Raw genomic sequence first — 21,986 nt, 5'->3', positions numbered from 1 at the left:
TTTATCATCACCGTTGAGCAGTCTGATAGACTATCAAAGAAGTATTTTTCTAAGAACCTATATCTTCTGGACGCTAAAGCCGGGCATTTACAGAGAATATGTTTCTTTCTCCTGCGGGTTTCCACAACTTCTGCAATAAGGATTATGGGAAATGCGCAGTTTCTCTGCGTGAGTTCCTACACACCAATGATCAGTAAGAATTGCAGTAAGCCTTACAGTGTTCACACGATGTCTTTTGATGAGTTCCGAGGATTTATTTTTATTGTAAGTGGGCCTGCAAATTATGTAGTATGTATATAATATTTTGACAATACAGCACGAATTTAGAATGCTAAATAGAAAATGAGAAGATGCCAAAAGCATGATATAGACGATGTTACATGTATGCAAACCAAGTATGCCGTACTACCAAATCGCACTGTGTACAATCAAGTATGCATACCAAATTTCTCTCTACAGACATGTATGCGGTAAAATTACACCTTTTTTCAAATTGTATAGCAAAGATCATACTTGGTATGTATACTTGGTGTGCATACATTTAGCATCGTCTATATTATGCTTAAGTTAAAATTTAGAATCAATTGGTGACTTTATGTAATGCAATGTGTTAACATATTGTGATCAATGCAATTAGAATGTGGCCACAATTACTATTTTCTGTCGTACATATACGGTAACACAATTAGCCAATAGGCCTAAGTGCATCCACCTGGGATCGCCGTTATAACCTAACCTGACCTACTTTTTTCTAAGCAGCACAAATGAAACTCATTTTTGTAAATATTGCCATTATTAACAATTTTTTCATTGCGTATATGTATGTCGACATACCGCAGATCTCAGACCTTAACAAAAACGTGTGTCCATATCTGAATGCTATGGACTCAATCTAAAACTTTAATATCAAGAAATTGCAAATAACCTTTTTCAAGACTGTAATATTCCTTATGGTCTATGGGTCTAAAATCTAGGAACACGAATTACCACTCCGTATATTAAATTATTCATATAAGTATAAAAATGTAATTATTTTAATTTTATTATTTGATTCAACTATCACAGATAAATATTATTTTTCGAATTGCCATCAAATAAACACATATCTAGGTTCTGTTGTAGCTCACAGGGATCTGTGAAGTAAATAACATGAAAGGAATTATATGATGAATACATGAACTAGGATGTGTCTAGGTTCTCGTGTACTTGTTTGTAAGCTTAAATGGCATTTGAGCGCCAATCGAGACAAGTTTTTCCAGGATGTAGGCCCGGTTGCTCTCGGAACCTTTATTTACCCTTACGTTACACTTCATTTATCCAAGTTTTGTCATTCTTTTACGTGTTTACTTTTTGGTGTAGGTTGCAATAACTACGTTATGCATTTAAATTTTTATTCATAAAATATTTTAAAAAATTTATTGTATTTTTGATTTATAAATTACAATATTTATATATTTATAAAATAATACTACTTTCATGCAATAAACGTTCATAATATGATTACAAATTTAATTGTTTCAATACAAAATTTAAAATCGTTGGTAGTATTCCTGCTTCCTCTAATTCCAGAATCTCTTTTCGTAAATTATTATTTTTACGTGACAAAATTAACTAAAATCAAAATCAATTATTAAACTTAATCATTTAAGGTTTTAGTGAGAATTTCAAACCTTTTTAATATTTTCACGCTTTTCATTCTCTTCACAAAAAGGTATAAAAATGGCTGCCATGTGCAAGCGTTCCAAACGCAAACAATGTTCCGTGAATTTCATCAAATTGAGGTTTTGCACCACAGGACAACTCTAAAGTTAAATATTATATATTTATTAATAGTTAGACATTTATACATACTTAAATTATAGATATACAAACTTGTAAGCGTAACATTGTTTTATATAATTCTTCTTCCTGTTCAATGGAGCGGGTTTTATTTGCAATTTTGAATGGATGTTCCAAGACACATTCCCAGGCCGCAACTAAGCCTTCAGTTTTTAACAGTTGCGCCTTACACGATAGAACATCAACAAGGGCATTTAATTCGCTTACCATATTGTAAGCGACCATACGCTTAAGTATACCATTCCAAATTTTTGATAAATATATATCGAAACCTAGACAAATATTAGCTAAGGTTTTTAAGGTACTGGCATTTTGTCCGCTCCGCTGCCAAATTAGTTTAAGTATTTCGATTTTATTTAATTGCGAAAATTTTTCTGGACTGGTATTGTAGCCGAGTTGTTTCAGTTCATGAACACATTTGATTGTCATATATTGACGTTGAGTGGGCATATTAAGTACTGATGAAAATGTGCCATCATTTAATTTTGAAAAGCATTCATAAATTTGCAGTTGTTTTGTGATGTTAGTGGTACTGAAATAAAAATTAAATCAAAATAAATTAAAATAATTATTTAATAAACACATATACAATATTGCTTACTCATCCGTAGGAAATATATGTGCAGCTAGAAATTGCATCGACTCCTTTTTAGGCCAACTAATCAGTAAATAATGCGCTCTGTGAATGTATAAAAATGTTTTAGAACTACATTTTATAATGGGTACATATATTTTATTGTTTTAAATATGATTTGAACTGAATAAGGCTTCAAGCATTTTGATGTTCGAATATAGAAAATGTTCGATAATCACAATAAGTTAAAATATTTGTTGTTATACGTATTTATTCAAAAGAAAGATTCAAAAGATTATTATAGAACAGCATTTTCGAACTTTATAAGTGTTTGTTCGAAATATTCGAATTTGAGTATACTAGAATTGCTCAAATCCATTATATATGTAACGTGTAATAGATTCGAAATAACTCCATGCAAAACACATTTTAGAAATGAAAATGAATGCGCATTGTATCTATGATTTGCGATATAAAGAAGACATTCAATACTATATCTCATAATGTTGTGATCACCTGTAGTCCTATATTCGACGAAACAAAATATATATATTAATATATATAACCCTATATGAAATAGAAAATCATTTAACAACTTCAATCATAACTCATATGATCAACTTAACAATAGTACCACAAACAAGAACCTATTATGCAAAGATATTATTATATCCTCACTGCAACTGGATGTCTTTTTCGTGGATTGAGATACTATTATTGTTATTATTAACCGCGCTTTTTATCTTTGTGAACAATGAAACTCCAATAATAGTAGTAAATTGTACTTAGTAATTATAGGCGATTGCTCCGGAACATCCAATACACAAATAATTTTATCATATCACAATTGTATCCAAAATCAACTAATGTATTCATCTTAAAGTCTATTCATATTTTGGACTCAATAGCTTTTTTTACACTACGACAACAACAACTAAGCTTTAACAAGTATTTATTATTTTTCCGTGAACGACACATTTTTATCGGTGCTTTCAAGATGTGAGGCATACTAAAAATTATTTGGACTGAGTTGGACATCACATATTTAGTAATACTAGCTATCAACAAAGAATAGGACATACTTGAGACAATAAAACAACGAAAACTAAAATACTTTTGTCATATTTTAGAAGACAAAGAATATAGCATCTTCAAAATCGTAGCCAGTGTTTCGGTAAAAATACAAAAACCCTTTTTTGAGAAGCTGTGGACAAATCAAAGAGATTAATAATTTTAGCCAAATTTTAAACCGAACGAGGAATTTGAAATAAAAGAAGAGAACCATTATATTTTACTACAGGAAATAAGCTGTAAGAAAGGCATCCTTATCTTACCCTTACTAATAACTTAAAATTAAATCATATATATTTTTGGTAGCTGTTAAAGTTGTTGATTTACCTTAAGACATTTTCTGCAGCATAACCTGCATCAATTACTGTATTTTCTACCATTGTTTGATCTTCGTAAAATGTCTCATCGACTATTGTACCATCAGTAGAATCAAAAGTAAAAGATAACCACTTTTGTAATAATTCGAATTGTATGTTATCCAACTCCAGGTTATGTAAATCGGCAATTTCTTTAATAACTTCGCTAATATACTGTTTGCTTTCTTTTATGATTTGTTCATGATGATATAAATTATATATAAGAGCAACAGGATTATCAATCAAAGCCATTAATTTTTCATCTGTTATTCCGTAAACGTTAAGTAAATGTTGAGTTTTCAAAATTGGATATTTGCGCTTTACTTTCTCTAATCTTTGTTGATATTTATCTTCAATAATTCGATCCTCATTTTCAATCGCAAATTTATAACATTCGTATGTTGCCTCTACTTGATCCGCACCATATGGAGCATAAGTAGCAACGAAATAAAGTATCATAAATGCTTTACCAGGATTTTTTACATTATGTACAAGACGCAGTACCTATAAGTTAACAAAAAAAAAATGGGAAAAGATATTATTCAAGTATACATAATTTACTATGATTTAAATAAGTGTTTCAAAGACGCTTTAACCATCTTCGAGTAGCTTGAATATTTTCGAATATTCGAATTATTAATGTTTGTATTTGAGTATACTCGAAATGGTCAAGCATCGTCATGTTCTAAAACTTTGAAGTTTTAATTTAAATAAAAATTTTTACCGATCGCAGAAATGCATTATTTTTTGACTGCACATTCCAGGTCTCCGATTCGTTGTTCAATTTATAATCTGTTATTGAATTCTTAACAGCAGACATGCAAAAATAATCACACATTTTAGCTACTTCCGATGAACCCTTTAGCACAGTGTGCATTTGTATTAAAGGAAACCAACTTTCACAGTTATCCACACTTATTTCACTCTCTGTAATTAAAAAATGTATGCACACCAATTAGATTTGGATAAGAAAAAAATATATGTATGTATGTTTGAATAAAGAATGGATCAACTTACCCAATATGTCTTGTAATGGATTTTCTACAAGAGGCAGAAATGGCAAGCGAAAGCGAGCAATTTTTGGTAATATACCGATTTCTTTTTGAGATTGCAACCACATATCCATTTCAAGTTGTCCTGGTCGATTTCGGCGTCGTTTCTTCATTTTGTGCCTCAAAAAATGCAAAATATTTGACCAAACTTGCATTTCTTGTGGAACAGCATCGATGAAAGATAAGATCTCAATAACGCACAAATAAAGTTCATAGAAATATATATTTATCTAAAATAATATTAAGGGTTAATTTAGTTGTAATTAATATATATAAATATATCTTACATCCTTTATAAATTGTTGAAGTTTTGCTGTTAATAGTTTTGTATTCTTTATTTCGTTAATGTACATTTGGCAAGACTTTAGAATTTCATCAGCGGACGATAATACGACTAGCTCCTCCTCATCAAAATCATTGGTTTTGATATCATATTGTAGTTCTTGTGAACGCAACAAACCAATAACCTGTTACACAGAGAGAAAATCATTAAATTATTTAACAATATGTATATACATATAACACAATGCACATATATGTATATATAATATACTGAGTGTAGAATATATAGCAAATAACATCAAATAAGATATATGAAAAAATTATATAACATAATATTAGCTAAAATATCTTCAACTTATATACAGGCGAGACAATCAACGCTTTCTCAAAGAGACGTTGGTCGTGCGTTAGAGGCTTGGAACACCATCTTCACAATCTAAGCCAGTTGTGTGTTCTTAAGCGAGTTTTTGTGGCTAAGGCTGCCACTCCAACTTAATCTTAGCTAATGTTTTTTCACTTAAAAAACAGTGAGGCTAATACACGTTGGTTGAATTCGACTTTCCAAAAACTGCCGGGTATGCATACCGGAGCCACTCGTCGAACTCGACGACCAAGTGTCGTTTAGCACTTCTAAATGAATCACAACAACAATAGTTTAATTTGAACCTTTAAATACCATAATATTTGTAGATAGACAGACACCAATGAAAGCAATCGAATCTAATATTGTTAAATTGAGGATAACACAAGGCTACTCTTTTTTGGGTTTTTGGACGTAGAGATATTAAAGAAAACGAACGAGCAGACAAGAAAGCCATTAATACCTCCAAAATTAATTTGAATGAGTTCCGATGTGTGAACTATTTAGGAGCATATATGAATTTACTATTTCGCTAATGAATGACTTGTGGACTAATCGCGAGGGCTATAAGAACACTATTAACAATACGGTCTCTAGGAACCTATGGCTTAGCACACCTGCGGTTGACAGGCTTGGTGGATATTAATGGGGCACTGTGTTATTGGACCGATGGTTTGACGACGGTGTATTGTGGTAAGTGAATTATGCTGGAGTTGTTAACCTAAACAGAAAAGGGTTCCATCAATCACTATCTATGTCATTGTTCAGGACTGCGTTAGAAATGAGGTATAAATTAGTTTTTATTATTTCTATAGATAACTTTAGATATTTTTGCCATATTTTGAAGAGATCAAAATATTACCCTTTTTTGATAAATGTTAATTAATTTTTAAATTATGTGAGGTTACGTTTAAGGACAAGACTATGAAAGACTCCACGTAGACAGTTTTAGGGTATATTTTAAAGCTCTTCTTTTAAGACTAGAACTCTGTTTATCAACTTTTAGATTATTCACAGGAGATCTGCGATATGTATATTTATTATTTAAGAGCTACCTACATCATTTTAACTAATTTATTTTTATTGAGAATTCTGCGGGACTTTTATGTTTTTGATTTCTGAATTGAATTATATAGAATATGTATTAATTAAATGTTTAATTTTTCTATTATACATACACATCAAAATTTTTTTAATTTACCTGTGTTATAAGCATTTGCTGGTAGTCTAACTCGAAATCAGTACTCATGCGCTCTAGTAATTGTATATCCAACTGTTTGTTGTGAAACTCTTTTAATAATGCTTCGATATTATCAAAATCAGCACTAAATTTGCCTTTGATCGATGGATCTTTCTTGCAAAATTCCATATAATAATAATATTTTATACGTCTGCAAAAAAAAAAAAACAAAAAAAATTTTTAACAAATTTATAGGAAAAAAGTCTTGAGCATGTATCACTCACTGTATACGCGTAGCTTCAACATGATCTGGTTTATTCAGTTGACTATTGTATTGTTCCACTAATGTAAGCAGATTGACCTTTTGCTGATCAGTCTTAAAATCATTTTCCAATTTCTGTAGGAGCATATCTGGATCGTCACACGCAATCAGCATAGCAAATAATACTGAAAATGATGGTTATAAAATAAAAAGATCTCGAACAATTAATTTTATAAGTAAATTTTTATAATTACCAACAAAATTAACATCCTTATTTGACAGAGTATACCGGAAAATGCGAGTTAATTGTAAGGATAAAAATTCTTCATTTATAATCTTGCAACCATTACGGGTTTGATAATCTAATAAATACTGAGCAATTGTATACCAAATACTATGCATTTTGGCTTTAACAAGATGTTCCAGTGCTAAAAAGAAATCGTCACTGACCTCATCAATATCAGTTTGTATTTCTGTAGATAGTAAATCTTCTAACATGTTAAGCAGTTGATTTTGAGATTTTGATGACAGTACCATTAAGTGCAGCGTATTAGTTATGAATTTAATTACCACTATTTTTTCATTCCTAGAACTCTGTGAATGCATATAAAATAATATATTAATAAAGAGAAATTATAAAAAATATATTGTTTTTATTAACAAATGCATTTACCTTATTCACTGGAATCTGTGGTTGCACTTCAATTTCATCAAATACAGACATTGAGTCCCGGTTTCTTGTTTTTGTTGAATTGTTGACTAAATCCAATGGTGGACCTGGTTTTAAGTCATGATTTGATGCTGAATCCGTGCTAACCAAATGTTTGCATATGATATTATTAATTTCTATATCTTTTTTCTGATAGTATGCATTAATCGCATTCACAGAATAACAGTTGTCAGCTATTTGGATATATTTAATTATTTCTTCCAAGTCAAATTGTTGATCTTCGTCAACTAATGAAGCACGTACTAAGAGTTTGTAAGCTAACGGATATACCAAAGGATCGTTGTCGCTTAATAACGTGTAGTCTAAAATAGAGTAGAGACATATAGTTACTTATGCACACTGAATATTTTTAGAGAATTAGAAATAAAATTGGATATTTATGTTTTCCACAAACTGTATTCTTTCATGAACAGAATAATAGAAATAGAAAACGAAGCAATGGAAGAATAATTGAAATCAGTTTAAAATATTAAATAAGTCGTCAGAAGTACTTGCATATGTTGACATTATATGCATAAAAGTGCATCCACACCAAAGCGAATGCTTGCGAACGAAAGAACTTTTGCATGTATCATTACCTGCGAACTTGAAAACGCAATAACATATATTGGACCTAAAAAAAATTTGGATAAACCCAAGTATCTCTCTATTGCGAAACGCTCAAAGTTGGCAACGCACAAATTTCAAACAGGAAAACACAAGTTCGTTAGAAGTTTTATAATGCTTTCACAAATATTTTAAGAGCAATCTATTATTCAGAAAATAAAAGATTTTGTTATACAAAGTTCTTGTCAAATCAGATATCGTAACAAAAATGAAGTCTCTCCTTTAAAATGAAATTTCATATATAAAAGCGCAACCCTGGAAATTAAAAGTCAGGAAAACCGCTAGCAAGATGGAAAGACTATGTGATAGGCAAAGGGCACTAAGTTACCAGCAATTAGCGGGCAGTAGTGATGAAAAAAGAAAAAATGGAGGACTATTATAATGACTGCCGACAATGGCTATAATGCTTGAGCAGCACAAATATACTTAAACTAGAACATTTGGATGAGATATTTTAATGGTTTGAAAGGTTGCTCGGTGATGTTCTTGTATAATTTTTTTTTTGTTTTGTTTCTTACTAATACGTATCGCAACAGTGGGTCCATCCCCATATAATGTTCAGAATATCTCGACGTTTCTAGGAGCTATGTGAGCTATATTTAATGCTCTTAAATAAAAAATTAATATAATTTTTTCAGATATTGAAAAGTATGTATCATCATTATTAATTTTTTGAAAATGATTCTTGGTTTTAATTGCTTGTTTGTAACAGCAAAGATATTTCATATTCATTTAAAGCAGACATTGTATATACAAATATATTTTTATCTTCAATTCATGGTTACTTACTTGTTCTTTTTTTGTTATCACAAATATATTGTGAAAGCAACTGCATCGCCAAAGCTATAAACTCATCTTTTGTTTCTAGCGTACAATCTACTGTTTCTAACATAGAATAACTGAGTGCACATGTCAGAGGTAAACATTTCATGCGTTTACATATCATTCTCACTCCATACATTTTTGGAATTTCTAAAGCTGCGCTCAACTCCCAAATTTCCTGGGTTATAAATTTTGATACATTAATTGCTGCTTGACTACGTTCCACAATATTCTCAATACCCAAATTTAACATCTTCGACCTACTACTCGTTGGCACTAAATCACTTATGGATTTTATAGGAATTTGATATTTAAATCGTATAATAAAAATATTTTGCAAAGCGCGCAGGCGTTTTTGATAAATGTGGCATGTTTTCGGGGTAATTAGCTTTAGAAAATCAATTAAATTTTTTTGATCCTTCATATCATTTTGTAGTGGTTCTGTTTTCTCCATAAATTCCTGTTTAAAGAAAAATAATACGATTTATAAGTTTTATAATTTAAATAATTTATAGCTTTTCTTACCAAAAACATTTCTGTTATCGAGTTGACATATTTTACATTCTGATCTGCATTTAAAAGCTTGAAGAGTTCATAAGCCAATTCGGGTTTATCTGTGCGCACCAACTGATAACAGCAATTAAAGTTAGCGCCAACAGAAATGCTTGGTGCAGCTTTTGTAAGCATACGTATATCTTCCAACATATCTGGTAGGTTCATTTTAACAATACGAAACATAAACAAGTTTAAATTTATATCGGTTGCACTATCCATGGGCCAACCATACTTAGATTTCATAATTTTTATTACTTGTATTTCGTATTCCGTGTTAATCTTAAAAGCCAACGGATGAGTTGAAGTACGTAATTTGATGAGTGGTGCCATTGCATCTGGCCAGGGCACTGGTGAACACTTATAAGAAATATTTAAAAATTTTTATAAATGTTAGCCTATATTTTAAATCAACTTAACTTACTTGCATCACTTTTAGTGCTGATTCTAATCGATCATCTTCATTATGCAACAATTCAATACAGGCTATTGAACGCTCCAGCCAAGTGCTTAAAGAATAATGATTACCAGCCAACAAAGAAATGTAGTTACGTATGGGAACGATTGGAGTTTTACCCTTTTCTTGATAAATAGGATAGAGAAAGTCTTTTACAAGACTTTGCAAATGATCCAAATGTACGTGTTGTAATATATACAGAGCAGAATCATCGATAGAGTCCTGAAAAAGATGTTTAAAGATGTTAGATGTTTTCAATAATACTCGGCTAGTTATCTTTTCCATCCTTGATTTACAAGAATGGCCGGGTCTACGAACCCGAACTATGTCAGTAGATTTCCACTTGTTATCATTATTATTTATAATCTTGAAACATTAAATATGAAAAATAAGAACATAATAAAATAAGAATACTCAAGCATCAATCTTGGGTTTTTATATCGAATCAGTATTTAAACTTTAATTTATTATTAGAGGAAACTATGTGTTAGAACCATCTAAATATATTTTTGTTTTTTTTTTTCAATCATTAAATAGAAAAATTAACGAAGTGGTGTATGTTCACATCAGTCACTATGCGACTCGGAACAAGAAAACTACTCTACTTTTGAGACTCCTGGCAATTTCTACTTATAAAGTAAGACCCTGATGAAGCTATGACGATTGAATGAATTTATCTATTTTTATTTCTTTGGAAATGCAAGAACTGTTTTATTAGTTTATTAGTATTGCGACTTGAGGCTAGATCTCCATAAGATTATTGCAATTAAAAAGAGAGAAAAAATTATTTGTAATTGACACCAACCTTTCATATCTCTATAATCTCTATGATCTCTATAAGATCATTGCAATTAAACAGAGAGAAGAAATTATTTGTAATGGACACCAACCTTTCATATTGTGCAATTGAACGTGTTTCGAGTTAAATATCTGTTGGGTGTTTGCAATAATTGTCAAAAAAAACTCCACGGACTTGTGTTGCGTTCATTATGAATTTAATTACTTTATTTTATATTGACTCTGGTTACGCATCCATTACCAATCCACTCTCACTTCCCAATAATCCATTCCACTTTAACACAACTAATACCCATCCACATCCACCCATGCATTCGTCACGTACGCCTATAGTGACTACAATAGCTGAAAAGGTTATAATAATTCTAGTAACTAGTATAACCTATAGCAGTATGCCTATACCATTGGTTTAGCAATCTCAATATATACCACTGTGGCTATTACAATATAGCAACAGTGCCAAAAAGGAAAAGTGTTGTTCCTAGGATTAATTTAAAAAAAATCAACAAATGTTTAAAAATGTTAAATACCTATGAAAGCGATGAGCAGCATTTGGTTGTTTCTGCTCATCATAATATGTAGGATATAGCAATTATGTACCTACCTGTAGATAGTTGTCCAATGTAAAAATCAAATTATAACTATTTTTTAATACAAATAACTCTTGCAATACATTTACTAAATTTTTTAATTTAGCAATATTTGAATCCAATTGACGTCTTACATCACTGCAAAAAAAAAAAAATATATAAAAATTGAAAAATATATTTTTACGATCGACAACATACGAGTGCAAAAAGCATGTATTCTCAAAAATGGCAGCAACTTTTGTCATAAATTCTAAACCAATTTCAGGCCAATGACTCGAATATTGCAGTGTACGTGTCTTCTGTATACTCCACTCTGTAATAACTGGTAATACAGAAGGATGGGTATTTCCTACTGTCGGAACAAACTGTAGTAAAAACTGTAGTAAATTGAAAGCAGCAGTGTTGGCCGGTATGAAATCAAGTAACTTTTCTAATTCTTTTTCATCCAAATTTTTTAAAATAGCACTAGAATGTCGTTTCCAAATTAAACATGCCGTAGGTATATCATACTTAAAAAGTACTATGATTTCCTTAATCAAATATGGATTATGCACAAAATTTTGCCAATCGACTTTACATTCATATGGATCAATAATTTTGAGTGTATCCAGACGATGCAATTGTTCCCATATATCAAGTACATCATTTTCATCATCCTAAAGAATTTTTATTTTAGAAAAAAATCAAAGCACGATAATATATTCTATACAACCTGTTCATCCAAATATTTAAGTATTTCCTTTAAATAACGATAAAGCAATTGTCTCGTTGGCATGCTGATCATTCGATTATTTTTAAAAAATTCTTTGCGTCCAACTCTTTTTAGCATATCGAGTAAATCATCGAATAGATGTTGTAAATACTCTGTGTTTTCCTAAAAAAATGGTATTGAGAAACATATTTATTATTTTAATTATGAAATATTTACATCTGCGATTGAAAAGTCTACTAGCATCCGTTTAGCTTTGGCTTCAAAAACTGGTTGCAAACATAGTTCAAATTGACTGCCGAAGTCCTATATAGAAGAAAAATAAAAACCATAGTATAAAAAATATATTTCAACATACTCAGTGTATTATTTTCTGCCTTTAATTAATATTTTTGTAAAATAATTATAAATTGCTAGTTTAGTTCAAGCATTGTCTATTGTAAAATCATCAACATTGTTAGAACGTTAATTTTGATAGGTGAGAACACTGTAGACTATTCTCATTAAACTTAAAAATCGACTTGATTTAATCGCTTTTTGTTAATGTAGATGATTAACTCATAACTAACTGTACTGTACTAACTAAAATTCCATTATCAAATCTAGTTATAAATATGTATATTGATAAGTTGATTGAAAGAGGTGCTTTAGAATAAATCTAGAATAGCCATATACTCCTCGCCTCTACAATCCCGGTTTACATCTAAACAATCCTCTCCTTTCTCACACTACCATTATCTATTCATATCCTAATCCATATATACATCTTTGTAAATCCTTGCTAGTTATCTACTTTATAGATAATTAACAACAACAAAAGCATAAGTTCTCTTATAAAATATAAAAATCTCTTTTGAAATATCGTACAATATTGCTTCACAACACACCTCTGCTTCTTCCAAATGTCCTTTTGCAATCAGTTTCTTAAATCGGTCACTAGGATCGGTTTCAGAAATTAATTTCATTTCTACTTCTGTTGGTATATTAGATGAATTTAGTTGTGTGCCACAGAGTACATATAGGTTCATCGAATTTTTAGGTTGTTTCACTTGCCAGGAGCACACAGGAATATCCAATTCGCTATTACATTTAAATGCTTAACCAAATAAATAGAGTATAGTAATAATAATGTCAAATTATTTAGTTCTCTTAAAATTAGCTTACAAGGATATTGTACTATTTTCATCATGCGCTGATCTTTATTCGGTTTTGTCACTACCAACAATTCAATATTTTTATCTGAACATTCCATAATAATAAGGTCATCAATAAGCAGATTTATCTCATTTTGTTTAGTATTGAAGCAGATGATCTTCGTTATGGGACAAAATTCTAACAAATGTCCAGAATTAGTAAGAACTACACTATAATAAAAAAACTTCATTACTCTATTTTTCACATTAATAGCAAATGGAATTTACATAAAGTTATCCAAATTATAAATATTTTTAACTCCACCATAATGTTCTGGCATGCGTATTCTAATAATGTCTTCGTGCATATTTTTTAAATGGATTCCATTCTGTGTACCAGCAATGCATAATATATTTTCAACATTTATCCCCAATTTCCGCTCCATAACTAAAACAGATGTTAACGTATCCTTATGACTGCGATTAGTTAAAATGCGTTTCATAGTAACGTTGTCGAGTATAGCTTCATCAGGAGTTCCAGTTTCATTGTCAGTCATTGATATATTCATATTATTTTCTAAAGGCTTTTCATCAATTTCGCTAAGGCTAAGTACGAAATGACATCGCGGTTATTATGATTCACATTTGTTATTTGTATTATACTTACCAATAAATGCTCCCATTTGTGCAACTGATGTGAAAGCGTTGGTTTATCAGTTGTATATTGGCGAACGTTTTACCAGTTAAATTCACATCTTCTGCTTCGATGATTAAACTAAATAAAGGTATGCCTTTTATAAAAATGCCATGTATTTCTCCATTGCTCAAGCAACATATTATTAAATTGCCTGAATTTGTAGTTCTAATAATATTAATATCTGCATTAAATGACAACAAACTACATTTAGCCAAATTTTCATCTTCAATCAAAAATATTGTTTGGTCTATGGCTATGGCAATTTTTTTGTTTTGAACTGTTGCTTGTACTTCAGGATATTTAATTATCTATTGTTGTAAACATATACTAATTAGAAAATTAATTTTATGATGATTTGCTACAGTACCGCGTCATTGCTGCTAATTTTGAAAACACCGGCTGATGAAAACATATTCGATAAAGTTTCATCCTCTACGGGACACTGCTCAAAGTGGTCCCACATTTTCGGTTGAATATTTTGTTTTTAATATAAACAATCTTTAATAATAAGATGATTATACACCAAGGCGCGTAAATTCTTAAAATATTTTTTTTACGTTTTGTTCAGTTAGGTATTCTATTACAATTTGTTGAAGTTTGAAACCAATTTTTAGATATACAGGGTTGCATTTTGAAAACAAATATTACAGTGAACATTAAAAATTTAACCAATATATAACATACATATTAATCCGGATCAGTAAAGTTCACCACATACTTATACATAATTAGGTCTGTTCCACTAGCTACTTATAATAAAACTCCAGTAAAACACAAGTACAAACTGAAAGTGTAACACAAATAAAGTGCCAAATTACGCTCTTTAGACAGATTTTTCGGGAACAGTTCTGCATAAAGTCTGATGAGAACACTAGTTAAATTCAAATCAAAACAACTGATTTACACATCAACACAAATTAACTTAAAATTAAATGTACGAGTAAAGTCTGTGTAGCATATTTAAATTTCGACAGGGATGTTATGCTTTCTCAGATCCTCTCATTTAAATTTGCTGGTGGAACGCTCGTGTGCATACGCAGTGTTATTCAAAGTTACTACGAATATCTTGCAGAACAGATTTAATATATGCTAATTTGAATTGAAACCACAACTACTGAGTGTTATTTAAAATAGAATTTCAAAAATGTCTTGGAGCGCTTAAGAACGTTCAAATTTAAATATTCTAATTCAAAGAATTGTAATGTATTATATAATTTTTTTCTTTTGAAGGTATTTTGGTATATTCTTATGAGTTATTTTTCCTTGCTTATTTTAAAAACTTTCTCACCAATATATCCATAGACAAACAAAAGTAACGGATTAGACATCATTGTCCTAGACAATACAAATACAATTTTCTTGCAATTTTGTTGGATACACACCAACTTTTTCATTTCATGGAACTTACCAAAAACTGGAATAGAAATCATTAGCAACCACAGATACAGAAGAAAGAAGAAAGAATATATAAAATTGAATATAATATATTATTGTAAATTTATTAAAAAAATAATACCAAAAACGTATACCAAAACAACAAACTAAAGCAAAACATAAAATTAATTATTATATGAATGAGTATAATTAACTATAAAGTATAAAGAATGAATACGGAAGTCCCATTTTGTAGTCAAGGGAAAAACGAACGCAAGAAAATCAAAATACATAAGAGACTTTACATCTGGTACATCTGGTTGATAAGCTAGAGACAACAAAAAGTTATCAATATTAGACTACTAATTAATGGCAGACTTGATAGTGCCCGTCATCGTTTTACGTCTATTGCAATTATGGTCGTGTGCGAGTTAGACTAAGTTGCGTTCTAAATAAGGGAAATTCTAAGTTGTGCCGATAATATAGTGGTGTGTCGATACGTGTTGATAAATGGCTAAAAGTGTGCAGTGCAAAAAATCCCAAAAAATCTCCCATTTGGTTTAGCATCAACTTAGCCTAACTCGCACACGTCCTATATATAACTCTCATTGTCTAAAACTTGCACGGTCTTCGAACGCAATTTAACTAAAAATTTCCATAATCAATAATGTGAATAGATATTTTCTCATTTATATGCTATTTTGGCATTCTACCGTTATTTGTTATTGTAATAGATTTTTTGGCTTTCGTTAAAAGTTTTTTGATGGAATTTCATTTTGTATTCTGAAGTGTTGTGAACAAGTCGAAGTTAATTATTAATTTGCGTTTTGTATCCATAAGTCATAATGGAATACGAGGTGACTTCTGAAGAAATTGAAGTGGTGCCGCCAAGTAACACTTTAAGGTAACGAAAGATATTCGAAAATATATGATATGAATTTTTAACATCCATTATTTAAGTAATGACGAAATCTATCGTCGTTGTATCGCTAAGGAAAATGTAAAAAGTGTTACTTTAGGCGATAAACGCTGCTTTAAAACTGATGATCCGGAAGAAGTTAAGGAGTTAGACATGTTTTATGGTAATTTATAAATCATTTATCACATATTGTTTAATGTTTTATTTCATTTAATTTTATATTAATAATCGTTTTCCATAACATTCTTCATAATTTGAACTTTTATGTAAATTAAGAGGAATTGTTCTATTTTTTAACAATTCCGCGTTTGATCCATAACGATCACATGGTGGCAGTGTGGGATTTTGAAAAGAAGGCTGCGCGTGTTGTCCGGCAGAAAGGTAAAATGGACAAATTTGGATATACGTACAATAAAGCATTGTATTTAGAAAACTATGAAGCGTTGTTTTTATTGGAAACTGTAAGTACTTCAAAATATAAATATGTATAAGTTAAATATTTTAATTTTTTAAATGTAGGATCGTCTGAAAATGGATTATTATAATTTACCAATTACACTAGAACAAGCATATTTGTTGTTTATTGGTGAAGAAGCTTCACTTCAGTATGCAGAATATATGGTATATACTACACTAACCCGAAAGGGGATTGTAGTGCAAAAATATAAGAATTGCAGTTATGATTGCGAAGCAGTAACTAAAACAGATTGCATATGGGCGATACTTAAAAATGAGCTGTACGATCTACCTATACCGGATCGTATTAGTGCTTCAAAATATTTTACTGAAATGAAATCAGGCATGATTAAAAATCAAAACCTTATAAGAGAAAGTCAATCAGGTTTTAACGATGATGAGTTACCAGAAAGCAGTAACACAAAGCGTATTAACTTTGCCCAAAGGATTTATTGTAATACTGATTATAAAACAGAAAGTGTTTGGCAACCAAATCGCCAGCCACCTGTGTTAAAATCATCGGGCCATTTAGAAGAGATAAAAAAACTGTTGGATCGTAAAAAGTTTAAAGATGTGTTTGAAAAATTAGAGATCATTAAATTGAAAACTAATATTAAGAACCCTGACACTTGCAGGAAATTTAATATCAGTTTTGATTTATATGAGCCTAAAGGATTTCGAAAAAGCAATCCTGGTGTACCGGTGTGTCGTTTGATTATATTTCATTCAGATGACAAATTTCCAACTCATGATGAAATGCTTATGTGCTATTGCCAACAAATACATCCGACTAATTTAATATTCGTATCAGTTAGCGAATCAAATCAAATACATGGATTTCATTGCACATTTACATAAAATTGTAACGAATTGTAAAAAAAACCTTGAAATTAATAAACTGATTTATTTAAAAATTAAACTTTATGTGAATAATTCGATATATTGGATTTACTGCAACTGTAAGTATAGATTATTCATATAACATATAAAAAATAAATATTTTGGTACTTTTCATATATTTTTATTTATATACCTATGTAAAACGTTAATATATATTTAAATTTATATATTCATAGGTTAATCATAAAAAAAACATATTCTTACATTGTTTTTATAGTGAACATGTTAGAGATATACCATATTTTTAATGTCAATATATGTAATAAAAGTTTTATTTGATATGCAAATAACTAAAAATTATGTTTATAGACTTTTATTGTTATGTTTATTGCCTTCACCACTTGTAATTAATTTTACCCTTAACACATAATCAAAATAGTTTTAATCAAAGTAGTTTTAAAAAGTTTTTCCCTAAAGTATGTCTCTACCTTTATCTTAAAAGTAGTGATATAAATGAAGTTATACCACCAAGTTTTCAAATTAATTAAGGATACTAAAATAAATTAATTTAAATGAAGTTTTTGAGAATACATTAATTCATTTTTCAGAAATTTTTTTTATAAAACTGCACAGGTGGCAACGATAACTTTGACATATATTTAGCGGGTAGAATTGTTTGATTTTTTTCTGATTTTAGAAGAAACGCTGTGTTTGTAGAGTAAAAAATAGAAACAACTGATGCGAAATGCGTCCAACAGAAGTAAAATTAACTAATCCACCAGAAGATGTTATATCTTCAGTAAAATTTGGACCAAAAACGAATCAGTATTTAATATCTGCATCATGGGATGGAACCATCAGATTTTATGATGTAGTTAATAATGTCATGAGACAAAAATTCTCACAAGATGTGCCAGTGCTTGACGCAACATTTATGGTAACTTGAATTATATTATTTTACACATAAATTTAATTTTCTTTTTCTTAGGACGTTGTTCATGTAGTGAGTGGGTCATTGGATAACAAATTAAAGTTATATGATGTTAATACGCGTACTGAGACTTTAGTTGGAACACATGATGAAGCGGTACGTTTCGTTGAATATGCTGAATCAGTCAATGGTATACTCACGGGCAGTTGGGATAAAACAATTAAATTATGGGATATGCGAGAAAAGCGTTGTGTCGGCACATATGAGCAAAGTAATGGCAAGGTATACTCAATGTCGGTGAAAGATGAAAAAATTGTTGTTGCCACATCGGATCGTAAAGTACTTATATGGGATTTACGTAAAATGGAAGAGTATATGATGAAACGTGAATCGTCTTTAAAATACCAAACCCGTTGCATACGTTTGTTTCCTAATAAAGAAGGTTATGTCATGTCATCGATAGAGGGACGTGTTGCAGTTGAATTTCTTGATCCAGATCCAGAAGTACAAAAAAAGAAATTTGCTTTTAAGTGTCATCGAAATAAGGAAGATAGTATTGAACATATTTATCCTGTAAATGCAATTAGTTTTCATAATGTTTATAATACATTCGCAACTGGCGGATCTGACTGTTTGGTTAATATTTGGGATGGTTTTAACAAAAAGCGTTTATGTCAATTTCATCAGTATGACTCTTCCATTTCATCACTTAATTTCAGTCATGATGGTAGCACGCTTGCCATAGCTTGCTCTTATATGGACGAATTCGAAGAACCACCTGCAAATGTCTCCAATCCTGTCATATATGTGCGATACGTAACTGACCAAGAGACTAAACAAAAATAAACATTTTTAATTCACTACAACAACTTTGTATGCAAAAATCATATAAAAAATAATAATAATAAATATATAAATATAGATTTAAAAGTGTATCAAAACAAAAATATTTTTTTAATTTTTCTATACCTCCTTAATTTATTTTGTTTTAAAATTTAGTTTTTTTTAATTCAACTTTTATAGAATAAATAGAATAATTGTTATAGAATAGCAATACATACATATATTTATTATTTCAATATAAAAAAATAATTAATTAAGAATTTTTTTATTGTTGAATTTTTCTTATAACGAGGCAGTATGTTTCATTAGGATGGTAGTTTCAATATTAGTGGATGAGGGTGCTTTGGAGCTTTCGATTTCTCAATTCAGAAAAGTTTTTGATTTCTTGTACTGAATGTGATTGTTTATATTATTTGAACTGCTTGTAACGTGATGTTTTCATTGAGATCCTTGCAGATGGTTTAAAATTATTTCTTATATTTTAATATGTTATTAATTTTATGAGATTACAAGTACCAAAGGTTGAAATCGTACCCTGCCAAATTTGAAGCTTAGAGTCAGTTTTCATTAGCCAACTGACCTAAAGCAGTACCTCACTTGTATGTTCAAACCTGTTACAATCATATTGTTTATGTTCAGAGTCTTACGTTTTAAGAATTTATGTGTTTTTTAAGTCAATTGTATGTGAAAGTGCATGTTCAGGTATTGTCTATCTTTTCTTTGTTATATATTGAATTTAATAAGAATTTATCCATTGCGATCACTTGCTTGTAAGACAGCAAGTATGATGTGTAATATTATTTTATTCTAATGTAACGTGAATGTACTACATAAATCTGTAGATCAATAAGTTCATATGTATTATGATTTTTTTTAAACCAAATTCAAAGTTTGGGAAGTAATTTCCCTTTTTCCATTATTGACAGCAACTTAGGAGGTGTTTCTAAAATTTTTGTAGCGTTGGAGCGTTAAGATTGAATTGTGTCGAAATTTTTGTTAGATATTAGGATCATTAAAATTAAATTAGATTAGTACGAATCTAAAAATAAAAATTGCATTAAGCGAGTAGGTTGCCAAAGTTAATAGTTTACCAGTAAATAGATCGTATCGTGGAGAAAATGTAGTGTTCAATTAATAGATCGCTACCTCTATTTTTTATTTGGAATTGTTAAATATTCTGAGCAAATTATTCCGTTATAAAATCGAGGCAATCCAAATGATGCTCTAGACAGTGTTGTAGCAGATCAAGATGAGCAAGCCCAAATTAATAACTGAAATTCTACTTTCAACTTAGAATGTTTAGATGAGCATCATATTATACCATATTAACACAATTATCGGATTATTGGAAAATAATAGCATTTTTTGCTACAAATAAATGTAATGTTACATTGAGGTATAAAATTTTTTTTGTTACACAGATATACAATTAAAACAATTTTCTTTTGTAAACCATTAAATGGTTTTTTTTATAGCCAAATAATGATCATTAGTGGTCTTTCTATTTGAAATATACTTTTTTATCACGTTTGATTTTAAATTTTAAATATTAATACCCAATATTACCGTCAAATTTAAGCATAGGAAATAATTTTTTTTTAAATAACATAACACATAACTTCATAAATCTTTTTAATTTAATAATTTTAGTTATATTTATATATATTACGATTAATAAAAAATAAACTCTTTTAGAAAACCACAATTTTCATCTTTATAGTCAAATACTTTTATAAATAAATAATTATATATAATGATATATAATATATGATAGTTGTATATTAAACAACAAAATTATGTTTAATTAATTGAATTTTATATTGATTTAATCATATACATCAGGACTATTCAAATCAGATGCAATCGCGCGCCTGTATAGATCACTGTTTTGATCGGGGGGCCGCAGAAATAAATACAAACGTTCATAGTATATTTATTCAAAAATAAAAATACGGTTATAATGTTAAATTTAGTTTTATTATTTTATCAATATAAATTCATTTATTTGGTATACCATAAAAATAAAATAATGTAGCTTTACGAGTACACTAAAAGAAAATTTGCTTAATTGTAGTAAATTAAAAACATGTCGCGAGCTCTGCTGTGGACAGTCCTAACATACATCAAACTTGATTTAAATAAATTTAATTTAAAATATGAATTTATTTCCAATTAATTTTTCATTGTTAAAAATCTTCGATAAATGTGGCATCATCAAAAGTGTTACCAGTATGAAAAAGCGGAAAGCATTTGAAAGAAGAACGAAGATTATGAAACGAAATTGTATGAAAATAAACACGATAAACCGACACATTCAACAGACGATAATATGCTGGCGTGTAGAGCGAATGTGCGCGGCTATAACGAGATGTTGAATTAGTTGGTCAATTAACTATTGGAAACCGAAGTGAAAGAGAAGAAATTTTAAAAAAGTGAATTTAATTATGCGTTGTGCGGCAACTCCCAAAATCAAGATAAAAGCAAATTAAACGGAAAAATATGTGAATGAATAATTGTGAAGTTTTTCATAAATAATTCTAAAATATTTATTT

General features: G+C 29.7%; 3 protein-coding genes across 3 annotated transcripts; 2 read left to right on the top strand and 1 right to left on the bottom strand.

Annotated features, from left to right (window-relative positions):
- Window positions 1–1,487: 1,487 nt before the first annotated feature.
- Window positions 1,488–14,621, bottom strand: LOC119678077. The gene is made up of 24 exons (XM_038089729.1): window positions 14,439–14,621; window positions 14,042–14,379; window positions 13,663–13,980; window positions 13,406–13,605; window positions 13,129–13,337; window positions 12,461–12,547; window positions 12,245–12,406; window positions 11,731–12,188; window positions 11,547–11,670; window positions 10,112–10,366; window positions 9,661–10,047; window positions 9,103–9,595; window positions 7,651–8,009; window positions 7,232–7,571; window positions 7,000–7,162; window positions 6,737–6,926; window positions 5,180–5,359; window positions 4,858–5,122; window positions 4,565–4,767; window positions 3,812–4,344; window positions 2,441–2,518; window positions 1,873–2,371; window positions 1,671–1,802; window positions 1,488–1,611 (listed from the first exon to the last, which is right to left on the bottom strand). The coding sequence occupies exons 1-24, from the start codon at window positions 14,532–14,534 to the stop codon at window positions 1,501–1,503; spliced, it is 6,180 nt and encodes a 2,059-aa protein (XP_037945657.1). The 5' UTR covers window positions 14,535–14,621; the 3' UTR covers window positions 1,488–1,500.
- Window positions 14,622–16,219: 1,598 nt separating this feature from the next.
- LOC119678076 lies at window positions 16,220–17,697 on the top strand. The gene is made up of 4 exons (XM_038089728.1): window positions 16,220–16,349; window positions 16,406–16,527; window positions 16,641–16,825; window positions 16,884–17,697. Exons 1-4 carry the CDS (start codon window positions 16,291–16,293, stop codon window positions 17,676–17,678), a joined length of 1,161 nt encoding a protein of 386 aa, XP_037945656.1. The 5' UTR covers window positions 16,220–16,290; the 3' UTR covers window positions 17,679–17,697.
- Window positions 17,698–18,284: 587 nt separating this feature from the next.
- On the top strand, window positions 18,285–19,538 carry LOC119678075 (mitotic checkpoint protein BUB3-like). Its single transcript, XM_038089727.1, has 2 exons — window positions 18,285–18,597; window positions 18,649–19,538. The coding sequence occupies exons 1-2, from the start codon at window positions 18,406–18,408 to the stop codon at window positions 19,435–19,437; spliced, it is 981 nt and encodes a 326-aa protein (XP_037945655.1). The 5' UTR covers window positions 18,285–18,405; the 3' UTR covers window positions 19,438–19,538.
- Window positions 19,539–21,986: the final 2,448 nt, after the last annotated feature.

Source organism: Teleopsis dalmanni, chromosome 2, assembly GCF_002237135.1.
Source record: "Teleopsis dalmanni isolate 2A chromosome 2, ASM223713v2, whole genome shotgun sequence".
Classification (NCBI taxonomy): domain Eukaryota; kingdom Metazoa; phylum Arthropoda; class Insecta; order Diptera; family Diopsidae; genus Teleopsis; species Teleopsis dalmanni.
This window is presented reverse-complemented; position numbering and strand designations above follow the sequence as displayed.